Source organism: Catharus ustulatus, chromosome 1 (genome assembly GCF_009819885.2).
Source record: "Catharus ustulatus isolate bCatUst1 chromosome 1, bCatUst1.pri.v2, whole genome shotgun sequence".
In the NCBI taxonomy this organism is placed as follows: Eukaryota; Metazoa; Chordata; class Aves; order Passeriformes; family Turdidae; genus Catharus; species Catharus ustulatus.
In genome coordinates this window covers 30485444-30513219 of record NC_046221.1, presented here as the reverse complement: position 1 = coordinate 30513219, position 27776 = coordinate 30485444, and the positions used below count along the sequence as shown (strand labels likewise).

Below are 27776 nucleotides of genomic sequence, written 5' to 3'. Positions count from 1 at the left end.
GTGTGAAGGTGCGCATATAACTTGTCCATGTTTATGTTGTAGTGATACCACAAGGAGTAATGGGTATAAATTGGAAGATGGGAAATTTAAGTTAGGTATTAGGAAGAAACTCTACAATTTGGGTGGTGAGGAACTGGAACAGGTTTCCCAGAGAGGTTGTGGATGCCCCAGCCCAGGTAGCATTCAAGGCCAGGTTGGATAAGGCCTTGAGCAATCTGGTCTGGTGGGTAGTGTCCCTTCCTGTGTGGCAGGAGGGTTGGAGCTAAATGATCTTTAGGGTGCCTTCCAACCCTTAGCATTCTATGATTCTGTGTTGGACAAAGTAAAGTAACAGGATTTCTTAGCAGCCAGGCTTTTTCTTTCCATAAGGCTGTTGAGTTCTAGGCATGTGACTGACAGTTAATATATGATTGTCTAATGTTGACATAATGTAAGTCTTGGATCTAGTGTCACTTGAAATGCCACAGGTTGGAGCAGAGTGTCAAGGGGAATTCTGGATGTGTTTCAGTAACTTGTAGGAGAACAAACCTTTAGATTTTTAGAGAGAATAAATGGGGAGGAGTGGAGATTAGCGAAAGAAATAAAATTTGCCAGCATCTCCCAAATTTCTTAATGCATGGAAACTTGTACAGCTTCAAAATTGGGACTCGTTTTCCATTCCCACCCAGAGAGGCTTCCCTCAGGTCACTTATTTCTTTATGAAAGAAATACTGCTTATTCTCTTTATTTAATTTTCAACAGCAGCCAGTTGCAAAGCTAAGCACATCAATAAGCAAAGCATCCAATCCAAAGCTTGCCACAGCTGTAATTTCTGCCAAAATGTCATGGGAATCTACAGAGAAGAATTATATCCTTACTCAGTGTATTGGAGACCTGGAAAAGACACCAGAATGAGGTTTGGGAAGGAAATGTTATGCATCTAAACTACCAGCAAGCTCTGAGAAAATAGCTGTACTTTGAGTGACAATATTATATTTGTCCTAAAGCTGCAAAAAATTAGAAAATTGATTTCGAGTTGTACAGTTCAGCCAAGCTGATTGTGAGAGTAACAACTTGGTGCTTTTGGTTAGGAGCGCAGTAACTCCTGCCAGTGCTCTGTCAGGCAGAGCTTCCTGCCACCTCTGCTGAGTTGGAGTGTTGATTGGTATAGATGAATATGAGAAGCTGGGGACAGATGTACTCCAAAGCTGGGATGGCTTTCATTTTCACCTCTTCACTTTCACTTCTGGCTCTGAAACTGCAAAGGATGTACCTTGTTCTTAATTTATGCATATGTAAGCTCAAACGTGTAATATTGAGGAACTGCAGTTTATCACATAATCTACCCAGAAATGGCAGATTTTGTGTTTAACTTGATATTATCTTCTCATGTCTGTTGTTTACCTGATGTAATTGAATGGGTCATTGACTCATTAGCGTGTAATAACTTCTGTTGAACTGGACGTGTTGGCTGGTGTGGCTATTTTGGAGCTTTTTTAAATCTGGAAAACAGGTAGCAGAAATATATGAGAGTTCAAGGATGTGCAGCTACTTTGCACGTGCTTTTTAAAGATCAGTAGAAAAAGATTTTTATGCTGTTCAGCTGATAGTAGTGAGACTCTTAAATATGAATGTGGAAAAATGGGCAGATGAGACAAGAGCAGACACAAATGAATAAGCAGTGTATCTTATTGTATAGCATATGTATAGCATATATGGATAGTATGTAGAACACTGGCCTGCCAATAATAATCACAGATGATACCCTGAGGAAGAGGAGTTGAACAAAACTAGGGTAAGGAGAAATCATTGGTTTTAATTGCCAGTGTAGTGGCACTGATAGGAAGGTCAGGCCCTACTTTTGGGCTAAAATTAAAGTGTGTTAGAAAATCTAAATGTCTGTTTTTCCCATTGGATTTGTTTCTGCTTTTGTTGAACTATGCAAGGGTTTCGCAACAAGTTCAGCTGATTTAGAATGGCATTCCTTGTTTTTGCTTCTGTAACAACTAGCAGAGTTTCTCCTTAATTTGATTTTTTTGATGTATGTATGTTTTGTATGTATGTATCTTTTTCTGAGACAGGGAGGAATCTTAGCTCTGTATGCACATGTGTGTGTGCATATTTTACTAAATCTCTAGAGAGGAAAACAAAAAAAGGTAAAGATTGGTTTTCAAATCATTGTGGAACAAATATGCTGCTGCTATCCTTGCTCTGTTCATATTTCACCAGTTGTTGCAAATACAACGAGTAGTTATAAGAGAGGAAAGCAGAGTTAATATCTTCACTGGCAGAATTAAAATTTTCCATAAGGTTTCAGACAGCTTTGTTTTCTTTATTGTAGTATCTTAAAACAAGAGGAGGTGTCTTAAAAGCCCCTGGGGAAGCTCCCAAAGGAGCATCTCTTTGGAAGTGTCTTGCATAGTTATTTGCCAAATATTTTTTTCCACTGACTGATGCATATTCAATGACTCTATGGGTCACACAATTACAGTTTTGTTAAATGGATCTACTCTGATACTTCTTTTTGTTCAGTTGTCATTAGCTTTTTTTTTTTTTTTTTTATAATAGCTTATGAGCAAAAAATAGTTGCAGCAAATTTTATGGAGGTATCCTTGTTATCGTAAGAGATAAAAAGACTCATAGGGAGCATGATTCATAAGTTTCATAAGGAGCATTTTATTTCTGGAAAAAAATTGAGTGGTTTCTGTACATGAGAGCCTGCAAACTTTCTTAATATACTGTAAAAGCTGCTTGCTTCCAGTTTTGTACTGTAAGAGATACATTTGTATGAATATGTGTTTTCATATGTCAATAAATTAATAACAAAGCTTTTATGGAGCAAAAGGAAATTATGCTTGGATTCTGCTGATGGATTTTGTTCTTGATGCTTTTTTTTTCTCATTTGGTTTTTAGTAAGGTTAGCAAAAATAGTATAATGATTTATCTTGCACCTCTGAATGTTTCTGTGACAGTGAAAGATCCTGTAACACTGCTAAATCCATCTCAGCAGTGACTGCCTGGTTCTGGTCTTGTTTTGCTGGTCTCAGTAAATTATATAGAATATTTTTTTAGTGGCAGAGTGGAAGTTGCAAGAGAATGAGTGTGAGCATTTAAGCCTTATATCAGATTTCAGCACTGGTTTCTATGTGAGTGAACTGGTAGAGGGTTAAATCTGGGTCACATTTGTACTTCAGCATGCCATTTAGGTGATCCAATTTCAAAGTGGGCTTGTTTCATTTCCTCTGCAACTTGTGTTTTGAAGGAATAACTTAATCTGTTGCTGTGTTAATGAGCTCCCCTACTTTCAGTTCTAGCTCAGGTAGTATAAGTGTTTTTACTTCTGTTTGAAATTTACTGGAAAAATACTGTTTTTTACCAGGCAGTAAGTCTATATGTACGTGATGGCGAGGAAGATAGCTGCAGGAGACAAACATATAGTCCTTTTCTGCCTCATTGTTTGCTTTCTGCTAGTCCTCCCAAGGCAGCTGCAAAGTAATTGTAGCTGGCTTGTCATTTTATTTCATTTGATCAGACTTGATTTCCACTTTGGAACCACAGCCTGTGTTGGAAGCGCTAGAAGCACTAGAGCTGTGTATTGTTAAAGCACGTTGGGGTACAGCATTGTGATCTTTTCCATGCATCGTACTGATTCTTTCTGAAGCTTGATCCAATATTACAGTTACAAAATTGAAATTATGTTTGAAATGGTGTTTTTAAACTGGATTTGAGCAGATCCTGAGTAGATTATTATTTTTGTATGAAATCTTTCTGAAGGAAAGGATGTGACAAATTCAGGGAGGGGAAAAAAGATTTGTTTACTGCCAGATTGAGTGTGTACTGATATCTTTCTACTTCTTTAAAATATTTTGCAACATTTCCATAAGCAGATCTTCAGAAGAGCTAGCAACCTGTGTGGTGCACAGCTCTCATTCATTAAAATTTGTAGCACACTTTACTGGATTAGTACTTTTCATGAGTTTTAGTGGGACAAAACCTGAGCTGTTCTGTATGTAATCAATGTAGAGGATACCTTTATGCTCTTACATGAATATGTTACATCCCTAAATCCCAGCTCTAATTATAGAGTCCAGAATGAGTTGAAGGAGGACATACTCAAGTTTACAAATGTGTTTATGCAGACACAGGGTGGAGCTGTGACCGCATCCCGTCACTTTTTGGTGCATTGTACCACTGGAGGCCTTGAGCCATTCCACCCCCTCTGTGCAGAGATTTATCACAGGCTGGCCAGTTCTTGTGTTCTCTCTTCCCCTCTTCTCAGGAGATGCTGTGTACTACCCTGTTGCCTCATAATCTGTTTCAATTGACTCCAGAAAGGGCAAGGTCAGTGCTCTTCTTACACAGTCTCAGTGACTGTGCAGACTCTCCAGTTTCTGGGTACTGTGTAGGGCTACAGTCTTTCTGCAAATCAAAATGCAGAGCTCTTGTTCTCATTTAGTGTGAAATAGCTCTTCCTGAATTTTGCTCTGTTAAATGACTGACTTGGTATTTAAAAGAAGAACTGAGATGAATCCAGTTAGTTTGTCCTAGTTCCAAGCTGAAGTCATGCAGAAGTGCTGCATTTAATAGTTAAATTTAAGAGTATGCCAGAAATCATATGAGAGGTTTTTAAACCTTTTGATGGACCTGTGGTGAGTGACAAGTTGAAATGAAACTTGAAACCAAGTGACTTCAAGTTTTACATTTGAGCAACTTCAACACTTAAAGAATGCTGAGAATGTTGGTTTGGCTGTATTTTCTGCCTTTGCTAATAGTTAAATGAACATAAGGACAACTATTTTTCTTTTGAAGAATGCTAACAGCACTTTATTTTATTTTAAATAGCCATTTTGCAATTAATTGAAATAGTTTTCTATAGAGTATTATTAATTATAACCCCCATCCCCTCATACATAAGTTGGAAGATGCTATGTTGTTTAACATAGTTCTAGGTAACTGCTTTGTAACACAGATTCATTTTGTTTTTGAAGTAAGAATACTTCTCAGGCAATGCCTTGTCATGTATCATTGCAGTAATCATTATTTTGAGCTTGTGTATTTCTGAACTGTGAATTTCATACTCTTATTTTCCTAACTGGAAATATTTAGTTCTTAGTACCTTCATTCTTCTTGTGTCTGCAATATTAGTTTCAGTAGCTTTACTAGTTTTGAGACAGTGAATTGTACTTGTTTCTCTTTCTCCCTAGTTGGATATGTAAGCTACACATAGGTAGTTTTAAGATAATAAATTTTTTTTAAAGCGTTGGTCATCTGGTGAATTTCTTATCTAGCATGCTAAAATGCTCTTCTTCCACCTGTGGAGATATAGAGACAATTACAGTAATTTTATGACTATAAGGCGCACCCTTTTGACTAAAATTTTCCCCGGAACCTGGAAGTGCACCTTATAGTCTGGTGCGCCTTATCTGACGGACAAAGTTCAAAAAATTTGCCTACCTGGAAGTGAGAGCTGCGAGCCACGGGGGGAGCCAGTAGGGCCATGGCTGCCAGGTGGAGGCGGGGCGGAGCAGTGGCGGGCACCCCCCTGGCCCTGTGGAGGCGGCACGGCCCCTCCAGAGGCACTCCCCGGCCCTGTGGAGGCGGCACGGCCCCTACACAGGCACGCCCCGGCCCCGGTGAGGCGGCACGGAGGGGTGGCGGCCATGCCCCGGCCCTGCCGGGTACAGGCAGGCCTGGGGGCCAATGGCTACCGGGTTGAGGCGGGGCCTCGGCCAGCAACCGCGTTGAGGGAGCTGGGGGCGGAACCTCGCTGCAAAAAAAAAAGTGCACCCTATATTCCAGTGCGCCTTATCTGATCTACAAAGTTGCGAATTTTGCCAACTCCCGGGGGGTGCGCCTTATAGTCCGGTGCACGTTATGTATGGACAAAGTTCGGAAATTTGCCGACCCGGAAGTGTGAGCTGCGAGCCGCGGGAGGAGCCGGCAGGGCTGTGGCAGCCGGCTGGAGGCAGGGCCAAGGGCCTGTGGCAGCTGGGTGGAGGTGGGGCCACAGGGCCATGGCAGCTGGGTGGGGGTGAGCCTGCAGGGCCGTGGCAACTGGGTGGGGGCGAGGCCGCAGCCAGCAACTGCATGGGGGGAGCCGGCGGCGGATCCTCACTGCAAAAAAAAAAGTACGCCTTATAGTCCAGTGCGCCTTATAGTCATGAAATTACTGTACTTCTTTTCAATGTTCTGTACATAGGCATTTTAAAAATAAGTAACTGCAATGGATTTGAATTGTGGTATTTCTGTTGTTTTGAAGTACAGTATGCCATGTGTGACTAGAATTTGTTTTACTAGATACTTTGACAGAAGTATGATTTCAACCTAGCTTCTTTGTGGTTGGTTTTAATTTTGTGGTCTGTGGGTCATCCACTTCCCCCCACACCACCCCTCAGTTCTAGACTGATATCAACAGTAAAATCTTGGAGATCCCTAAAAATGTATTTTTGATATGGTATTCTTAGCTAGCACAGCTATGTTTTTACATTTTTCTGGCTTCCTACAGCAGAAACCTTTGTGTTTATAAATATATATATTTTTAAACTATCAGTGTAATTTTTCCTGTCAATATTAAAGTGTTACAGTTTTCATTCATTACCATTCTGTCAATTACTGCTCAGGCAATTATATGCCTGTCTTGATAGTGATCTTTCTTTCAGACTTTTTCTTGATTGTCTGATGTATACCATGAGCTTTACTCAGATGTGGAGTATTCCAGGCCACAGGATTTACCAGTTTATTAGAAACTGATTAGCAAACTGCCACTGTTTGACTTAGAAGTTCTGTAGGAATGGTGCTGGAGTAAGAAGTGTTTTCAAAGCTTTTGAAGAGTTATCAGAATATGCCCCTCTGCAGAGGGGTTGTTGGAAGCAAGTCCTTTCCCAGAACTCCAGTGTTATTGGTATAAATCTTCTGTTAAAGCTCTCCCTTAAGCAGTAGAGTACAAAAACATGGACTTGAGTATATCGAGAGGTGCTTTATTTAAAAAAAGCAGAACAACAAAAATCTTGAATTTTTCTTGTTATGAATTTCTTTGTTTCATATATCTCATCATATATCTCATTCATATATCTCATTCATATCTACTTTTTCTGGTTTTCTACTGATTTTTCTAGGATAAGTTGGATATCTGACATTATTGTGGTGGTTTCTCCTGAAAATATTGAAACAATGAAGACTATCATTGAAAAATATGGTCACAAAAGAGTTACAGTAGTAGAAGGTGGAATAACTCGTCACCGGTCAATATTCAATGGACTGAAAGTATTTGCAGAGAATGAGTTTTCCAGCTCTTTGCTCCAGAAGCCAGAAGTAGTGATCATCCATGATGCTGTGAGGCCTTTTGTTGAAGAAGATATTATTTCAAAAGTGGTTATGGCTGCTAAAGAACATGGGGTATGTACTATACAGCAATGCAACTCTCCAATGTGCTTTATACTGTACAACCTAAAATCATGATTGATAAATCAGGAATTTTCTAGCAATTTTATTAATGTGTGATGAGTTGTTTTTTTAAGTAGAACAGATCCAGATTCCCTATTATGCAGAGAGGTTGGGTGGGGGAGGTTGACATTTTTAAATGCTGCAGTTATTATTTGCTACAGGGAATAATTGTTGCCATAGAGACTGTCAGTAAGAGATTGAATCAATCAGCAATTTGTTAGTTGAAAGGTAGGTTATATAATGATAGTTTACCTTTTTTCCGTCCAGAATTATCACCTAATGCTAGAGCAATTCTGTTAGTGATTACTAATAATAACCGAAGAGTATGTGTACTGTATTGGTTGACTTGCAAACTTTGTGCTTTCATCTCAAATTCATGTGCAAATCCTGAATAATCAGCAAAAGAGCTGTCTCTGTATTAATGCTAAATTGTTCTAGAATCTGTAAGCATTGCAAACTGCTGGAAAACAGGGTAAGTGGGAAACTTCTAGCTGTAGGTTGGATATTCTCCTGCTTAACATTGCATCTGAGGGCTGGGATTACTCACAGAAACCAAAAAGATTTCTCCGAAAGTAAGTGATATACAAAAGGGAAGAGTTGGTAGAAGTTGTGTTATGCAAGTAGAAGGATAGGAGCACTAGCAACAAGAGGAGCTGTTAGATGAACTGCCTAAGTCAGAGATGTAAGAAATTACGACTTAGCCAAAGGCTTGTTTGCAAAATTTACTATCTTTAATTTGTTCTAGAATTCTCCATTAATGAGAAGCATAACGCTTCCCTGTTTCAAGGACATTGTTTGAGGTGGAAGTCATTAGTGATAGCAGATTGTTTGGGTACTAGAAAACTAGGAAAATGTACCACTGCTTGTCTTTTCTAGAAAATGTGGTAAAAGATAATTGACAGGTAGTTCACAACTTTAACAGTGGAATAATGAGTCCAAAGGATGAGCTGTGGTGTTTATTTAGTGCTCCCACACCTTCATGGTGTAGAAGGGGAATATATAACTTGTTAAAATATTTATTATGAAAATCAAATTATGTCAAGTCTCTCAGAACATTATGTTGCAAATCTAAATTTATTGAGCCTCTTCTTACTAGGCCTGTAGTCTTGTAGATAGGCTTACTAAGAAATGCAATAAAATAAAAATCCTGCGCTATAGTTTTCAATGATCTAGAACATAGGTTTCCAGTTATTAAAACTTAAATTTTGTTAGGTCAAAAATCTTACTAAAATTCTTTCTCATGTAGCACAAAATAGCATTTCAGAATGGATTCTCTGCCAAAGACTTTAAAATAAATCCTCTTTGTAAATCAGTTTTAAATGTGGTTCTTTGAGAGTGGTAGAAGAATGGAGTTAATTGTACTGGTTTTGGGTTGAAAAGAGAATTAACTTTTCTGAATATGTTTGTGTTGCCTTTGCATGTTAAGGTATATCATATCTCATTTGAATTTAACTTGTTCACTTTTTTCTTTAAAGTTTTGTGATTTTAGTATAATATTTTCTCCTGGTTTTCTTTTTAATTGGATGTAAGGTATTTAAAGTGAAAAAGTAGGGGGAATCAAGGCAATCTCCACGGACCTTCTCAATTCTGTGTATTCTAGTTCATCTGAACTTCTGACTAGTAAATATTTCCTAATCTGGATCACTGAAATATCATTTGATCTCCAAAAGGTGCTTGTGTACATATATAATAATCTATTCCATTGCATAGCATTTGTCTGAAATATGTGTGATGATCATTTGCTCTGTGCTGGCTTTCTATGTTGGCTGAGATCCACTGACTTCAGCAAGGCTGGGCCATCAGAGAGATGTGTGCTCGAAGTCTCTAAGAGCTGGGTGCTATTGATGATACCTGACAAAGCACTTGAATTAAAGGAACATGAGAAGAATTTTGTTTTATGTAGCAAATTGGAAAACCATCTTCCCGGAGACTGGTGTCTGTTTCCACCTGAGAACTACAGAATTCGGAAGAACTCAATGGAAAGCTATGTCTTTCTGAAAACTGGTATGCATGGTTTTGAATATCAGAAAAAAATTGATCAAGAGCAGCTATCATGTTTAGTTCTTCTTTTGGTCAAATTCTTTGTGTGTCTAAAGGGATGTCGGTTCTTCAATTTTTCAGTACAGAAAGTAATTACTTCCTCTTGCATTTTGTAGAAAGGTACAAAACCTGGCAGAAAACATAATATTAAATGACTTGTGTTAATAGGGGTAATGCTGTATTGTTATATGTCTGCATACCATATAGATAGCATAATATGACAAGCTTTAATGTTCTTTAAAATGGCAGTTGATCGAGTAAGTTATTTCACTTCTAGCTGCCAATTGTCAGACAAATAAACTGCTTTATTACACTTACTAATCAGCTTGTTATTTGCCTGTAGGAATAAAAAGTGTACTTTAACCAGAACTAATAAATTATGCCTTAACCCCTCCAAACAATTCCTTGATTATGTCAAAATATTACTTTGTAACCAATTAAATTCCATTTATATTTTTGGGGTAATTTTGCAATTAAAATTATATGTTTCTGGAAACAAATTCTTTACAACCTATAAAAACTGGGAAAAGTGGAAGCTTCGGAAGGCATCAGTCCAAAGCCTCTAGAAATATCTCATTGCCAACATTGCGTTTTAAACAATGTAACTAAAATAAAAAATGCTTACGTTAAAAAGAAATCAGGAAGGTGGGGGGAACTTGTCAGTTCTGCTATTGAAAGTTTACAGAAAGAAGGCACATCCAAAGACTTTTTTTTTCTCTAGTTAACATAAACTAGATTTACAGTACATTATGTTAAAAGAACTAAGTCAAAGTGGCATTCTTAAAAACTGGTTTCTGGAGACTGTCTAACATCATTACTTTATTCTGAGCTTTAGCAAGGACCTGAACAAAGCTTACATGCCAATACAGCTGTACAGTGCTACTCAGTCTCAAGGACTCCTACTCACAGAGGCAGTTGGTCAAAATACTGCCCCCAGACAGAAAACACCATGTGTTGTGCTCAGTCTGTTCCTCTTGTGCTGCCATTATCACTCTTACTGTAGCAGAAGGCTGGAACAGAAAACATGGACCCCTGTGCATCCTGTTCTTTCACCCACTATTTTTGCTACCTGTAGTTGCCGAGTTACATTTGCAAAACTTGGTGGTGGCAAACCAAAAACCACCTTTTTCTTCACTGACAGTAAAGGAGGACTTGGGTGGATAAATAAGATGATCTGGCATAGTGTACTTGAATGAGGGCAGAATGCTGGAGTGGTTCTGCCTCTTCTGACCTTTCTTTGCACTTTTTCTCTTTTTGTTTTCTTATCTCCTTCAGTTTTGCCATTTATACAATATTTTACACATGGTCTTCATCTTCTTTGTTATATTCAAAGACTGATTTTAGCCAGCTGCAAAGGGTGCATTGGTGGCAAGATCGTTTTTGATTCATATTTATACACAAGGTCATCTGAAGTTATCCTCTGCCTGTATTTGCAGAAGTTCTGCTTGACAGCTCACTGTCCTGTCACATCCCTGTGCAAAAACAGAATCAAGAACTGATGACATATTATTTTTATGATCTTGACATGAATGGAATGAATCTTGTACTTTAGGAGAGTGACTAATGTCAATGTAAAAATAATCATAAATTAATCGTAAGACTCTTACTCATCAATTTGAGAATAACATTTTATATCTACATGCTCTCAGCCTACTAAGGCACACGGAGGACAGGGAGGAGATTAGAGAGTGCCACTATGGCTTTACCAAGGGCAAGTCCTGCTCAACCATTCTATGATGGAATGACTTCATCAGTGGCCTAAAGAAGAGCTGTGGATGTTGCCTCTCTGGTCTTCCCTAAGGCCTTTGACGCAGTTGTCCACAGTCTCCTCTCTAAATTGGAGAAAGAAGGATTTGATGGGTGGACTGTTGAGTGGAGGAGGAATTGGTTGGATGGCTACATTGAGAGGGTAATGGTTAACACCTCAATGTCCAGCTGGAGATTGGTGACAAGTGATGTTCCTCAGGCATCCATACTAGGACCAGTACTCCTTAATACCTTCATCATTGATGCAGACACATGGGGATTTGCACCCTGAGCAAATATATGGATGACTCCAAAGTGAGTGTTGTGGTTGATATGCCTGATGGGTAGATTCCATGCACAGGGACCTGGACAAGCTCAAGCAGTGGTCCTGTGTAAACACCAAGGTTCAATATGGCCAAGTGCAAGCTCCTGTATCAATAAGGGCTGGGGGCTGAAAGGTTTGAGAGGACACTTCAGAAAAGGACTTGGGGTACTTGTGGATGAAAATCAGGTTGTGAGCTGACAGTATACACTTACATCCAGAAAACCAACTGTGTTCTAGGCCAAGAGTGGTGTGACCAGCAGGTAAAGGAGGATGTTTATGTCCCTTTTGTGAGAACCCACCTGGAGTACTGCATCTGGCACTGGGGCCCTCAGCACAAGACAGATGTAGATCTGTTGGAGCAGGTCCAGCAGAAGGCCACAGAAATGATCAGATGGATTGAACATCTGTGATGAAAAGCTGAGAGAGTTAGGGTTGATTAGCCTGGACAAGAGAGCTCTGGAGAGACCTTATTGTGTCCTCTCAGTACTGGAAGGGGGCTTATGTGAAGGATGGAGACAAACTTTTTAGCAGGATCTGTTGAAATAGGACAAGTGGTAATGATTTTAAACTAAAAAACAGTGGAGTCAGACTAGATAGAGACAAACACTTTTTTACAGTGGGGCAGGTGTAACACAGGAACAGCTTTCCCGAAGAGATGATGGATACCCCATCCCTTGAAACAGTCAAGGTCTGGATGAACAGGGCTGAGCAACCTGATCTCACTCAGAGTTTAAGATGTCTGTGGCCATTGCAGCAGGGTTGGACTATATGACCCTTAAAGGTCCCTTGCAACCCAAACTATTTTATGATTCTACATTATTGTAAAGATCAGGAGCTCCTTAGCAGTCCTGAATGTGTGAAGAAATGAAGTGTGGTTTTGCTGTTGTACAAAAAACAGTTATACAATGCATTTTTCCTTTTTAACGGATAACTATCGAAACAGTGATAGTTTCCATAGCTTGTGATGTTTCCATAGCTTATGGCATTTTTGGTCCCATAGAAAATAAAACCTTCTCAGCCAAGTTGTTAATTGTTTTCCATGTTGAATGGAGAACTAATGCATTGTTAGTAAATACTTGCAGTCTTAGTCCTAACAAGATGTAATGTTTGATGGTGGGAAGGCATTGGTAAGGGGAAAAACAGCTCTGTCATTTCCCAGTCTCAATTTAAGTGCTTTAGATGATTCACCATCATTTATAATGAAGGATACAACTCACCCAACTGAAATACATAAACCATAGACAGAAACTGAAGTTATAATCTCCCTTTTTTCTTGGCAGTATTTATGTGTTTTACTAACAGAACCAGCCTAATTCTACCATATCTAGTATTTCTAAAAGGTGGCTTGATCCGCCACATTTTAGTTTCTGGAAATCTGGAAATCTACACAATTTTTAAAAAAAAATATTTATTTATTTGTTTGTTTTGATAGGGTTAGTTTATTCTGAAACTAAATTTTGAGCATAGATTACTGTACTTAAGTGGTTGTTGGGGGTCATTTTAATATAATGCCTACCCCCTTTAAATTTAGAGAAAAGACATATAGGTACTGCTGTTTATTTGAGGCTAGTTAAAATCTATATGCTTTATCTGAGAAACAATATTATGTTTGGGAAGTGAAGCAGCCTTTAGCAAAGAAAAGTCTATTTAGCCTTCAGATTTCTCCTTCCTGCAGCAGATAAAAGGTTTAGAGAATAGTTCCTTCAAATAAAGGACATCTTATATTGTCTGGCATATGTGAGAAGCTGAATAAAGGCCTTGGATCATTCTAGCAACTCCTGCATGGCAAGATCTGGAAGAGTTTTTTAGCCATGCCTCTCTGACTAAGGATTAAGCAAGTAAAATTTACTCCTTTTCACCAATTGCATTGAAAAAAAAGATTATCTTAGTTTTCAAGCACAAATTTTCCCAGCTATATTTTGTCTGAGTTTGTAATCTGGGTGGTTGTGGCAAGGACAACACCAGCTCTGCAGGCTAAGTGAAGCTTCTGGAAGCCGACTTGGCTTGTTTCATATGCTGTAATAGTTTGCTGGACTGGTTCTGTGCTTATCGTCATTATCCAAGAAGTAAGTGGGCTATAGTACAGAAAGAACTGCCTTGAGGAACCTTGGAGCATGTAGGAGAGAATTCATGAGGTATCAAGTCCACTCATAAATGTGTTAAAGTCGCTACTTGAGCCAAACTGACATGGTAAAGTGTAATGATTAATTTTACAAGACCCTTGATAACAGAAAGTGTTAGATGAAGCTTGTATAAAGAGGTGGCTTGAAATTTTGAATTTAATGGACTGTAAGGGAAAGAAACTTGAGTCCAAGGTTTCCTGAAAGGAAAAGTACAAGCAGTTCTGAGAGAAGCAGCTGAGCAAGTTCAAGAGGCAAAGACATTAGATAAGCAAGTGCAGAGTTGCTTAGGGCACTGTGTGACCACAAACTCTAGTGCCTGTGGGTTTTGTTTCTCAGGACTGTATGCGTGGGATAAGAGTTATAAATTAAACATTGCAGTTTTGCATTTGGTTGATTAAATTGTGCAAGAGTGTTCTACAACACATTGAGATTTTTTTTTCTTCTTTGTAAAATGATGCAAATCAGGTATTAAATGATATGCAGTGGATCAGTAGCCTTCACATCATGATGTTGATTTTGTAATGATGCACGCTGTCTGAAGGTAAAATACTCTTCTTAAAGCATAAACCCCTAAAACCAATTTTAACTACTGTGGCAGTTGCATCAAGATTTCTCTTCCACTGTATACAAGTGCTAACTCATACTGATTTACTGTAATATGCAAAATCCTTTGTGGCAGAGTGCACAGTCACCAATAGCTTTTTGCTAGGTAAATCAGTATTTGGGGTATGAAAGATGTCTTGCTGACTGTAAGTTGTGCTTCATTACTTGTTAATGCAAGGTAATACTGTGCAGTCAAAGTAAAATAAACAGTCTTGTTGATTTTAGTGGCAAAATTTATTGTTTTCATGTTTCATTAATTTTTAGAGCAGATGTTTGGCTTAAATTTTGCCACCTAGATTTGCTGTACAGCACGAGTTAGAACAAGAAACTGCTGGTAGCTCATCTTATTGTCGGTTATGTTGCATGAATGCCAAAATGTAAAACTATAAATATGATTTAAAATGCTTCAAAAAATATTGAAAACTGATGGTGGGTTACTGGCCACGTTATTTGCTTTGAAATATTTGAATTGCTTAGACCAAATTATACATCTTATAGAATCCATTGTAATTGTGTATAATGTACAACTGAAAAGAATAAATAGGTCATAATAGTCTTGGAACTTTGCACCAGCATGTGTTGCTCTTTAGGTGAGGGATGCCATGTGTGGTGTGTATCATATACAGTAGTTTCACAACTATAAGGTGCACCGGAATATAAGGTGCACCCCCGGGGAGTCGGCAAAATTTGCCACTTTGTAGATCATATAAGGCGCACCAGACTATAGGGCGCACTTTATTTTTGCAGCGAGGATCCGCCCCCAGCTCCCCCCACGCGGTTGCTGGCCGAGGCCCCGCCTCAACCCAGCAGCCATGGGCCCCCGGGCCCGCCTGTACCCGGCAGGAACAGTGCCTTGGGCTCCCAAATCCGCCTGTACCCAGGAGGGCCGGGGCATGCCCGACGTTGCTCCGTGCCGCCTCACCGGGGCCGGGCTATGGCCGCTGCCCCTCCGTGCTGCCTCACCGGGGCCGGGCTATGCCGGCTGCCCCTTCATGCCGCCTTCCTGGAGTCAGGCTATGCCTGCTGCCCCTCTATGCCCCCTCTCCAGGGCCGGGCTGTGGCCGCTGCCCCTCCATGCCCCCTCACCGGGGCCGGGACATGCCTGTGAGGGGGCCGCCCTGCCTGCATGGGGCCGGGGCTTGCCCGCCGCCACTCCGCCCCGCCTCCGCCTGGCAACAGTGGCCCTGCTGGCTCCCCCCACAGCTCGCAGCTCTCACTTCCGGGTAGGCAAATTTCCCAACTTTTTCCATCATATAAGGCGCACCGGAGTATTAGGCGCACTTCCGGGCTCGGGGGAAAATTTTAGTCAAAAGGATGCGCCTTATAGTTGTGAAATTACTGTACTTAATATAGATCTTCAGTAGTGTTATCCAGACGATACCAAACTTTAAAATATTTTTAAAAAATCTATCTAGAAGAAAAAAAAATCTTGTTAAATGAGAGCATGTTATTAAACATTTCCAGTTATTGCACTGTGACAAAAAAATAAGTGAAATACAATGACTAAGGTAGTAAGACCTTTTTTGTCTAATAATATGACAAAATATATTTTATGTAGTGTATACTATACTGTTGTATCTTTGGAAAACACTATCTTACTTGATCCTTCTTGAATTCTCACAAGGAATGCACAGATAAAGAATGCACTAGAAGAAATACTATATAATTTGTATGGCTCATTAAAAATGTATATATTGGTGTAATCCTGTGAACTTTTGTAATTTTATGCTTTATTGTTTTAAAAATTTATGTCAGTAATTCATGATGCAAGATAAACTACATGATACAACATAAATGGCATTCTTACAACTTACTTTTAGTCTGCTTTTTTAAAAAAAATCCAATTTTAATATGAAATCAAATGTTCATATAAACGTTGAGTCATTGTTTGTAGTACCACTCTTCTCTTTTCCTTAGTGCATATGTACTTTGTTTTGCTTCTTTTCCTCTTATGGTGCATTTTTGAGCTTATTTTCAGTGCTGTGTGTTGAAAAATTGCAGCTCATGATGCATGTAGTTTTGCGTCTTTAAACATCTGTATTTTTTTTCATTTATATATTCCCATTGTTCTGTCTTTTTGAGGGGAATAGTTTCTATTTTCTCTGAGAAATCATATTTGTTCCACAGAATAACATTTAAAATTTGGCATGTGGTTGATAAGACCAAAACAATATTTACTGATGCTTAGAAGTAAATGCTTTAAAGGCAAAAGAACAGAAATTATGTAAAGTAAAAAAGAACATGTGCAATCTTAATTTTTGAGCAACAGTTGCTGTTATCTTCCTCAGTTTGCTCTAGCTAACTGGGGCTCTGATATGTCTTGATGTACATGTGCTATCCCCAGTTACTCAGATAGTATATTCTGATAAAGTTGACCTCATTAGAAGAAATGTTTTCTTTTTCTTAAACACTGTCATAAATATACATTACATTTGTTTAAGGCATCCTATGTCTTTGAAGTCATTTCAATGTACAACACAGTGTCAGCTCATTAACATTGGATCAAAGTGTGTATTAAATTTCTGATTAAACATCCCCTCTCTTTCAGCTAGGAATAAACACAATTATAACTTCTTCCTTCCTGGTGTTGGTTTAAGATTAACATGTGCCCAATTTTAGTGAGTTTGACTGTTGCTTCTAGACAGCTGGGTAAACAGACTTTAAGGAAAGTAGGTGAAGTTTAGCATACAAACCTTTTTTTCCTAGTGTTCAAAACCCTAGTGTTCAAAACTCCTTACATGTGTTCTAATTAACCTTCTTTTTGTCTAGCTGATGATTAGGTTTGATATCTATGTAAGACTAGGCTTGTTTAACATTTCAACCAGTTCTATCCTTGGGCAATTAAAAGCTGCCAGTGCAAATGTGTCAAGATAGCTGAAATTGCACTGTTTGGTGATACTTCTAGTATCACTAGAAATTCTAGTGCTCACTAATGAGAATCAAACATGCTGTAGCCATGAAGATTATGAATTTTGTTTTTTGTTTTTTTTCTTTTCCCCACCAAAATTCAAAATAATGTAATTTAAGAATTATTCTTTTTGTTAAAAAATATACAGACAGAAGATACCCTCGCAGAAAGAAGGACTTAATTTCTAATGGATACACAGCCCAGGTTGGAGATTGTGCTTGTTTGTCAGTAGAAGGACTAGGTAGAAGGAATCCTGACCTATTATGTCTATGCTACATGGGATAGTCTGGGTGTGAGTGCAGGTGCAAGTATGCTGTGCCCTGGACTCACATTTATGTTTCTGCATGCTAATGACAGTACTTCTACCTTTATTGTGGTATGCTGTTCCTTATTGAGTCATCTTGCTTGTCCTGTAGTCCTGACTGACTCCATGCTGTATCTGCTCATTCAAGAGAAGTGTGCAGCTGGTTTGGGGTGTCTTTTGGACATGACATTTACAAAATGAGTTATGGGGGGAGATGGTGACAGGTTTGAGTTAAAACCATGCAACCAAACTGCTGCCTTGCCTTGCTATCCAGAAAGTAGGTGGTTCTGGGTGCAGAATGAGGTTATGAACTCTAGGGACTCTGTGCAGGCTTGTATTAGTGCAGTTTGGAAGCTTGGCTAGTTTGGGCTTGAACAAGTGTTCACACCTAAGTTTAGAAAACTTTGTTTGCATAGCTGAATTGTTGTTTTCAACTGCACTTTTGTATAGGCGTGGTGGCTTATGGTTTGTATCATGACTTTGTTCCTGCCTCCATCTTGTCCATTGAAATAGTTGGTTTGCTAGGATTTCTGTAGATTGGAAGAAGAAATATCCTGAATCTTCCATCTCTGCACTGGAATCATAAAACTTCTAGTAGTTTGAAACTTCTGGTTAAAGAAAAAAAATGTAGTCCTAGGTAAGGGCTGGATACAAAATACAGAAAATGAAAAGCAAGAAAAAAGAAACATAAGAAGATAGGATACAGTAATGTTATACCTTAAATGTGCATTAGAAGCAATTCTCTAATTGCTTTATTTTACAAAAATTATTATATGCCTTTGTTTTATTAGCTATAGAAGAAATCTGAAAGTAGTGTCCTCTTACATATGTGAAATGTTTTAATCTTATAATTAAGTTTTTAAATTTTGCTTTGAAGGTTCTGTTTTATAAATTTGAAATAAGAAATCTTTCAGTAGAGACAATTCTTCTAACTGAAATGGTAATTACTGACTGTGGCTGAAGTATGTCGATTACTGTAGATACAATTAGTTGGAATTCAAATGTCTGAATAGAAATGCAGGTTTCTACCTGTTTCATGCATCAGAGATATTGTGATTATTTCTGTATTTTTTTCATCCTGTAGATGACTGTGAAATCAGCAGCTGTAAATTCTAATGCAGCCAAAGTGTGGGATATCTGACTGTCCTAGCAGCAAGCATAAAAGCAGCATAGAAGATATGGAAGACATTGTTTTCTGATATCTGAAGCAAAAAGGACAGTCAGCAGATTCTGAGTGGCGTTTATCTCCTCTGTATTTGGTTTCTAGTAAAGAGAGTCCCTCTGTGGTCAGGAAAATGCATCAGTCACAGAGTGTGTCTGTGTGTGAGTGTGTCTGGGTTTGTGTAAATGTGTGCACAAGTGTGTGTGAGTGTGTGTAAGTATGTCTGGGTGTGTGTGAGTGTGTCTGGGCGTGTGTGATTGTGTCCGAATGTGACTGTGTGTGAGTGTCTGTGTGTATCTCGGTGTGCGTGAGTGTATGTGATGGTATTCTATTCTGTGTGAGTGTATCTGAGTGTGCCTGAGTGTTTGTGAGTGTGTGAGAGTCTCTGAGTGTGTGAGACTATGTCTGAGTGTGTGTATGTCTGGGTGTGTGTGAGTGTGTATGAGTGTCTCTGAGTGTGTCTGATTGTGCCTGTGTCTGAGGGTGTGTCAGTGTGTCTAGGTGTCTCTGAGTTTGTCTGGGTGTGTGTGAGCGTGTCCAAGTGTGTGTGAGTGTGTCTAAGTGTGTCTCAGTGTTTCTAAGTGTGTATGAGTGTGTCTGGGTGTGCCTGGAGTTGTGTGGGTTTGTGTGTGTGTGAATGTGTGTCCATGTGTCTGGGTGTGTGTGAGTGTGTCCCAGTCTGTCTGAGTGTGTCTTGGTGTGTCACAGTGTGTGTGAGTGTGTGTCATTGTGTCTGGGTGTGTCTGAGTGTGTGTGTGTGAGTGTTTCTGAGTGTGTGTGATTGTGTCTGAATGCGTGAGATTTCTATGGAATAAAATGAGAAAAAATTAATCAGAGTTATTCTGAACTTGTTTTCCTGGTTCAGACCTAATTTTGACTGAAATCCTTTTGTGATTGTAGTGTTTGGAAACATATCAACAGTCTTTCACCCAAAAAAAATAATTCCAGGACGTATTTTAAACTGTTAGATACCTAGGTTGTCTAAATGAACATTGATATTGTTAGTTCACCAGTTTCCTAACGCAGTCCTCTTCATGGAAAAGCAAGATAAAATTGCTTGTATGGTTACCATGTTCACAGTTTTGAAAGTGACTTTAATGGTGTCCCAAGATGTATACAGTTGTCCTCCAAAGCGTAACAAGCTCTGCAGACTCCAGCCTACAGTTTCAAAGCAGTTATCTGCTTTGTAATTATCAAAATGTATTTCTGATGCACTTCTCTTTTCAGTGTATACATGCAAGCCAAGTTTATTTTTTCTAAGGCTGTGTGACTAAATTATTAGTGAGTCCTGCTTCAGTTCTATTTTGCTTGTCAGAGTTGAAAACACGTCTGAATAAAGAAGTAAAATTTATACATATGAATATTGAGAAAACATGTAAAAGCTTAAGAATTAGAAAATTCTTTTAAACTTAGCACTGAAAGGCTTGCTTTTCTATGTCTCATATCAGACTTATTCCTAAGTACTATTCAATCACTGAATTATTAGTTGGGATGATTAAAATATTAAATGAATAAAACATAAAATACACACTTAATGCTACTAGACAGCTGAGAAGATAGCATAGGGAAAATTAATATCAGGGGAGACAGAAGCTATGGATGGAGAATAAAATATTGTTGGTGTAATTAAAAAGTGAAAAGAAGTCATGTTAGAGAGATGGAAGGCTTTGCTCATTTATGACTAGACTCTGTAAAGTCATTCCCACTCACTTCAAGTTGAGGGTTCCAGACTGGCTGTGTGGGTGGACTGTGTGGGTCTCCATTAGTACTTGGGGCTTACTGGGGACAAGGTATGTTTGCCAAAGACATAGCATACTTTTTTTTTTAGTAGGCCAGCCTGGAGGATCTGTGGTTGTCTGAACTTGTTACCACACTGTTGTAAAACAAAAGGAATTGTAGTTCTGACATTTTTTGTAAGGATTTTGTGCCACTACAACTTTTTTTTCTTCTTAGTCCATGTCATTCAACTTGTTGAGATTTGCAGCTATTTAGCATTGTTCTGTTTCAACATTGGCTATCCAAAATGACCAAATCAGCAATGTGTGTTGGTTTTCATGCTCTTTTGGAGCTTTTGATTCTTTGATAACTTGTTCTTGGTGTATTGTGCTGTAGGTAGATTGTGTTGATTTTGGGGGAATGCTTCACTGTGTTTTGGAGATCTCTAAACTGGATAATTTGTTGCTTGTGATAAAAACTCCATCCCCTTTCCTAATCCTTATGAAAATTTTAATGGGTTCCATTTGGATTTTGCTATCTAATATTACCTCATTATTGTAAATAAAATGAGGATTTTAATTATTTGTGGATATTCAAAAAAAGTAAGCTATACTGCATTATGTTAGCCAAGTTGTTATGTTGTGTGTTGACTTCTGTGATCTAAAAATTTGTATTTCATTTTGTAATAAAAGATGTCATTAGTACTTTTTTGATTCAGCAATCCTTGAACTGATTGTGTTGTCTGATCTTAAATCTCACCCTGATTATGGATTCACTGAACACACATATCTAAACAACTTATTCTTTAAGTGAAAGTATGATAAATTGAGAACAATATGTGGCTGTTTAGTGAAAAGGTGTGTTAGTACGCCTTTGATCCACTGAAAACCTTTGTGATGCCTTGTTATACTGACCTTCCTCATGCATTTCATTCTCTACCTTTTTTCAGTCGCCATTGAATCTTTAATTCTTGAATGCATTTTGGGGTCTACTCAGTTGTGCAAAAAAATGAGCACAAAGCTTAGAACTTTTTTGTAAATGTTTTTGGTTTGTGCATTTTAAAATGGGTCATAAAAGACACCTATTGTTTCTAAAAACCTCATGAAGTGGGTTCAGTTTCACCAGATCAATGGATGAGCTTGCTTCTGAGTGACACAAGTCTGTCACTTCCCCTGAAATTAATAGAATTCTGCATTTTAGCATTGTTTTAAGGAAGTCTTAGATTAGAAGGTTGTTTTTTCTTCCAATATTTTGTCTGCGAAAGAAAATTAACTAGTTAGTGGTATTTGTTTCAATGTCTGTTATGCTATGAAGCAGTATTTTAAGAGTTTGGTCACTCATATATGGATACTACAACTGATTTATTTAATAAAATATGCAAAAACAGGGGAAAGAAATGCATTTCCTGGATATGCCAAGGTTGGTGCTTGACTGTATTTGAAGTAGAGCAGCTTGAAGGTTGTAAAGTGGACATATAAAGAAATTCAGTTTAATAATCTGTTGAGTATCTATTTCATATTCATGAAGGGTGTTTCATGCATTTTCTGTATGATTTTGAAAGAAACCTACTTGAGTCTGGCTCAAAATTATTAGAAATTGGAAGACAAGTACTCTTGAGTAGGGAAATGTCAGTATAAGACCCAGGCACTTGCTTTACACTCACAGGATTTGTATTTTGTGTTATGATAATTCAAGGTGCAAAAAAGATTATTAGAACTACAGTGACATTATCGAGTACTTATAATTTTAAATGAGGACAGATTTTCTTTGTCCTTGCCTGAGAGCCGGGCCAAATACTCGTGCACTCCTGACATAAAGAGCAAGTCAGTGCTTCTCAAATTAGAACAAATAAAATTCAAATACCTGAAACTCAGTATATACTCTCTTTTACTAATATGGAAATAATTTTTTGTTACTGACTTACAACCACAAAAGCCAACATGGAAATCCCTTGCAAAGATTAAAATGCTTGCTGTTGTAACTGAATAGATGTGGACTAGCTGAATGAATGTCTTCTTCACTTACACTCCACAGTTATCCGGGACAAAAGTCTCTTTGGCTATAATACTGCCTTATTGTGTTATTATTCTTACTGTGCCCTAATATTTAAGTTTCTGAATAAAAAAAAAGTAATCTGTAGCCCTGTCTTAAATTCCTAAATTCCCCATTTAGTTTGTTGCAAGGCTGCTAGTAGAATTCAGAAAGGCTATGCGCTTTTCAGAGAAGGGATTTGTGCTAACCAGAAAGAAATACTGCAGAACGAGCCATACATCTTAAAAGTGTGCCCCTCTTTGGCCTGTATATCAGACAAAACTCACAGCTCAATTATTTTGATTTTACATGCCAAATGTTATGCCTAGACCATGAATGAAGATACAATGAGACAGTTTTGGGAGCAGAAGCACGTGTGGTGCGGTCTGTGTAAGCCAGCATGGGTTTGGCAACTCTGTTGGCTTATACCAGCTCAGGGATGTTGCCAGCAGAACTGCAGATGCAAAGTTTCCTGAGTTTGAGACTCAACTCTCTTGTGCCATATGAAACAGTGCAGGGTCAGAGGCCAGTGTTTTCTCTTGCTTGGTCCCAATTTCACGCAGTCTGAAAGTGGCCTTAGGAATTAATGTAGTTCATGTGTCACTGAGGTGGTAAATGTCACCCTGGGCTGGGTAACATCATCTGGTTGAGAGAGCCCATGTGTGTTTGTGAGACAGAGAGAGGTCCTGTGGGAAGTGAGCCGGTAATGAGCAAAACAGACAATCACTTTCTGTAGTTTGTCTCAGGATTTTTAGGTATTGAATCAGTGCTGCACCTTAGCAAGTATGCTCAAGCTCAGCTTTTGGGGCTTTTGTACTGCAGTTCTTTATCATATGAAGGCTTTCTGAGCAGTTGAAACTTCTTGGCTATACTGAATGCCAGAGCTCTCCATTCTGCTTTCAGTCACAGACTGAGTTGTCCTTTTGTGGAGTGAAAGCTGGGGCTTTCTTTTGAAATCAGATGACTCTTTATTATCATGTTTCTGCATACACAGAATTTCTCTCCTTTGCATGATCAGAAGTCAGCCATTAATCTTATACTTTGTATTAAATTTCATGTTTTCAATCAGTGTCAGGTATAGTTTGAATGGACCTGCTGCAGAAAAAAAAATCTTATTGTGCCCAATTTGTGATTTCTTATTCAATTGGCAGGAAGAGAGGGGAGAAACTCAGCCTGCCATGCTGGACTCAGTTATGGGGTATTGTAAAAGAAAACTGTAGTTGTTTGAAAAATGCACTTGTTAAATGTTAAGTGCCGTGAAGCTTTCAATTACTTGAGAAGTTAATTGTGGAGTTAAAAAAAAATGTTGCATTTGGATTTAGTAGAAATTAGGTCTTTCTGAATTGTTTGGAAGAGCTAGGTCTCAGCAGAGCAGGAGTTGTGGTTCAGTATTGTCACAAAGATACCAATACAGATATTCATAATTTTTTATTGTGCAATAAACCAGATGGCAAGAAAACAATGTGTTTCAGAATTCTTTTAAGAACATAATTCTGAGTATTCAGTTTTATTTAGAATTGCAGTTTGGTTTTTTGTTCCTCAGAGTGCATGTTTCACTTGTGAGATTTGGTTACGCAAGTCACATTGTATTCTTCCAGCCTGTTTTATGCTGAAAATGTAACATGACAGGATTGTTAAAAACTGTAATAAAATATTGGATCAGCCTAAGGAATTCTCTTTTGCTAAATAGCTTTCTGGAATGGTAACTGTTCCAGAAAAAAAAAAAAGAAATTCAAATATATAGCCAATTACAGAAAAACTGTGGGTAGCATGCTGCTCTCTCTCTTTTCCCATGACCTTCTAATTTAATAATTTTGTGTATGTATGTGTGTGTGTGACCAATTAAAATATGATGGCAGAGCAAAATAACATAGTCCAAATGCCCAGCAGCTGGGATATAGATGTAATAATCCATGTCCTTGAATCACAGGAAGTAGAGAGGGGACAAGTTGCAGATAATTTAGTCTCTACTTCTGCTATGCACAGCTTTTGCTCTAAGTACATCTGTTAAATTTACACCTCATTTAATACACTGACATATTACTAAAATTATAGTGGTGTTTAGTTTTCTCAGTTTGTCTTTTCTATTACAGAAATAAAATTGATCCTGCCTAGGCCAGAAAGGTGGCCTAGATGACTTGAGATTTTTTACAGGCAGTTCTTAAGTGATTGCATAATTTTTACTTACCTTTCTGTACCACATTTTGCCTTTGGATGCTAGTATTTTGCTCCTTATAGTTTTTGTATAGGTATCTCTTTCCTTGTATTAGAAAGAAAGAGTGCTTTTCAGATTTTGAGAAAGTAGTTCAGGTATTTCTCTTCTCACATGTATCTTTTGAATCTTTTTTCTTCCTTCACCCTGCCCTGGTTCGTCATGCATATCAGAACTATCAGAACTCTTTGGGCATGAGAAATTGGTTCACATCTCTGTATTCATTCTGTAAAAAAATGAACAGAGAAACTGTAGTTTAGAGCTCATGAAGTGCTCAACGCTCTGGCACCATTCACCTTTGTTTTATTGTTTAGTAATGTAAAAGGGGGAGGAAAGAGATCTTGTTCTTTCTCTTCTGAGAGGGCAAAATATTTTTTGTCTTTTTCTGCCATTTTATGATTATCTGAGGTCAGAAATCTTCTAAGAATGGACAGGACTCACGTATTAGAGCAGGATTTGCCAACTGAGATAAGTAAAATTGCTCATATGTGATAAGGGACTGGAGTGTTTTTTTCTGAGTCAGAATTCACTAAACCTCAGAAAATCTGCAGTAAAAAGTGTCAGAATTCACCACTGGGAATGATTTTCTAGGTATACTGTTTTAAGATGTTTAAGATAATTACATGTATTTTAAAAGAGCATCAATGATTCTTTTTAAATTAATCTTAAAAATTCGTAGTAAGCAGTACAGTGTGGAGATGTTGTTCTCAGTGGTTAGCACTGACGGGGGGGCATGCTTTTTGCCCTGTGACTTGGTAAGCAGTGTCCTGCCATTGCATTCTTTTTTCATTATTGTATGGACCACTCTCATCTCAATTTTCTTAAGCTACATCCAAAGTGCATGAGCATTTGATAAGTTACTGATGAAGTGTGGGTAACTTTCTGGTATCAAAATGCTACATAGGAGAGTTCTGTTTCAGAGATGCCGCAGATCTTTAATACTATATATTGATGAACAAATCAAAGGTGTATGTTTAATTGGTTTCAAACCTAAGCAAAACTAAAACTGAAATATAAGCATTTAAATATCTATTCTCCAGCACACTGCTGCTGGATATTGAGTACTTTCAGGTGTATATGCTTAGTTCTGATTAGCTGAGATCTGTTTAGATCAAGTTGACATCTGTGAAAGCAATAGGTGTTGTGGATTGTCAAGACTTCTCAGGTGTCTGCTGCTGTTTGCTATCTGAATAGGCCCGGAACTGTCCTCACAGAAACTGCTTACAATGTATAAAGTCTGAAGAATGAACATCTTAGATCTCAACATGTCTTTGCAGTAAATGCTTGTGAAGGACTTAAGATTTCTTTCTTTTTTTGGTAAATTGTCCCTAAAAGTGTTCTTATACAATCTTCCATTTCTACATTAATCTTGAGAGTCTCATACAGATTAAGTAGTATGATTTACAGATTATGAGAAATAGAAAAGATAAAGAAGGAAAACCAGTAATTTTCAAGCTTTTTCGACTAAAGCTTTCTGATATAAATAAATATTGATAACATTTAGGTCTCTCATTGCGTTTTGTTCCACAGGCAGCAGGAGCAATCCGTCCTTTAGTTTCAACTGTTATTGCCTCTGCTGCTGATGGCTGCTTGGACCATTCACTGGAACGTGCCAGATACAGAGCAAGTGAAATGCCTCAGGCTTTTTTGTTTGATATCATCTATGAAGCATACCAACAGGTAAGATATTAAGACTTTCTAAGACCTTTTTCCCATTTACTTCAGTTAAAAAGAAAAAAGGTAACTTTATTTCTCTTCTTTCAAGAATAGAGCTTCAGCACCTATTTCAGATCAATTCAAACTGCACACATATTGCTTATGAGTCTTTAAAAAAACCATATAATTCTAATTTATTCAAATTTTTGATTAGTTAACTTTTAAATACATGAAGGGGTAATGGGTCTAAATGGCTGGAAAGACAAATTCACTTTAATTTTTATCGTGCATTAAATAAATTACTTAAATGAGTGACTTTGTATGTTTAAAGTTACGTGTCTATGTAAATTATGTACTGTTGACTGCGAGTATGAAAGGGTTTTGGATGCACAGTGTAATAATGACATTTTATAGTAATTTAGTGGGATACAGGCTGTTCTGAGATAATATAACTTGCTACATCTAGGTAAATGTTTATTTTGTTTCTTGTTGTATGTGTATTATACATTGATTAGTGGCTGAAAATGTTTACTTGTCTCTATTGTAATTTTTCATTTTTTCCTAATATATTGCTTTAAAATTAACTTCATTCAGGAAAATTATGTGGATAATGTATTAAACCCTGACTCTTTTGCCTTAATTTGCCCTGAAGACTGCTTTCATTTGCCTCACCCTGCATTCACAGTTTACTGGAAACATTCCAGCCTTTCGTCTCAGCACTCTACTTCCTTTTCATTCATCACCTTGTGGAAATTGCCTGTCCTCCAGGTATCTTCCAGACTGACTGGAAGCAGAGCATTTCTTCATTTGTCACTTGGAAGGAATTATTTTTCATGTTAATGCTGACAGTCATGCTTCCCATCAGTCTTTCAATTCTAAACAAGCCCAAGTTTCTGATACTCACTTTCAGAGAGTACAATACTTAGAAGTCACTAACAACAGAAAAATCAGAGGATAGGCAATGAAGAAGCTGTTACTTAGTTGTTCAGTCATTGTTTTCCTTAGAAGTGTTGGCACAAATTCCATGTCATGCCCTTTATGCGTGATACTTGAAGATATTAAATGCTGAAGATGAAGGACTATCCAAAATGAAGAGCTGCTCAAGTGATTGGACTGGCGTCAACATTTTTGCTTCTGATAGGAAGTAGGGGGTTGTTCTTAGTATGTGACACACAGCTGATACTTCTGAGATTCTACCTTGAATGTAGTGGGTATACTCATAAGAAATGTAGCCTCTATATGCATAAGAACATGTCTCAAGAGACAAGTGCTACTGTTGATTGTACTACCCTTTTTGATGTGTGTATCTTTTGGCAAATTGCACGTTTATGTGCTGTTTCTTGCAAATACCTTCCCTCCTACAAACAACCCAGTACTTTTTCTATTGTGTTTGTTTATAATTTGCAAATACGGTAGAGCTGGCAAATACATAAAAAGCTCTTGCCCTAGATGTTTCAATGAAAAGACAGCTATATTTGCAGTTTCTATGGTCCTCTGAATAGATTTTTTTCTCACATATGCATTCCAT

The 27776-nt window shown here is 38.0% G+C and overlaps 1 protein-coding gene across 4 annotated transcripts in view; it reads left to right on the top strand.

Annotated features, from left to right (window-relative positions):
* CRPPA (CDP-L-ribitol pyrophosphorylase A) overlaps positions 1–27776 on the top strand; it is a 166705-nt gene that overhangs the window by 793 nt on the left and 138136 nt on the right. For all 4 annotated transcript variants that reach the window (XM_033059009.2, XM_033059001.2, XM_033058993.1 and 1 more), the window contains exons 2-3: positions 7095–7374; positions 26123–26272. In XM_033059009.2, the coding sequence (XP_032914900.1) occupies positions 7095–7374; positions 26123–26272 (430 nt within the window). The remainder of the gene's footprint in view (positions 1–7094; positions 7375–26122; positions 26273–27776) is intronic.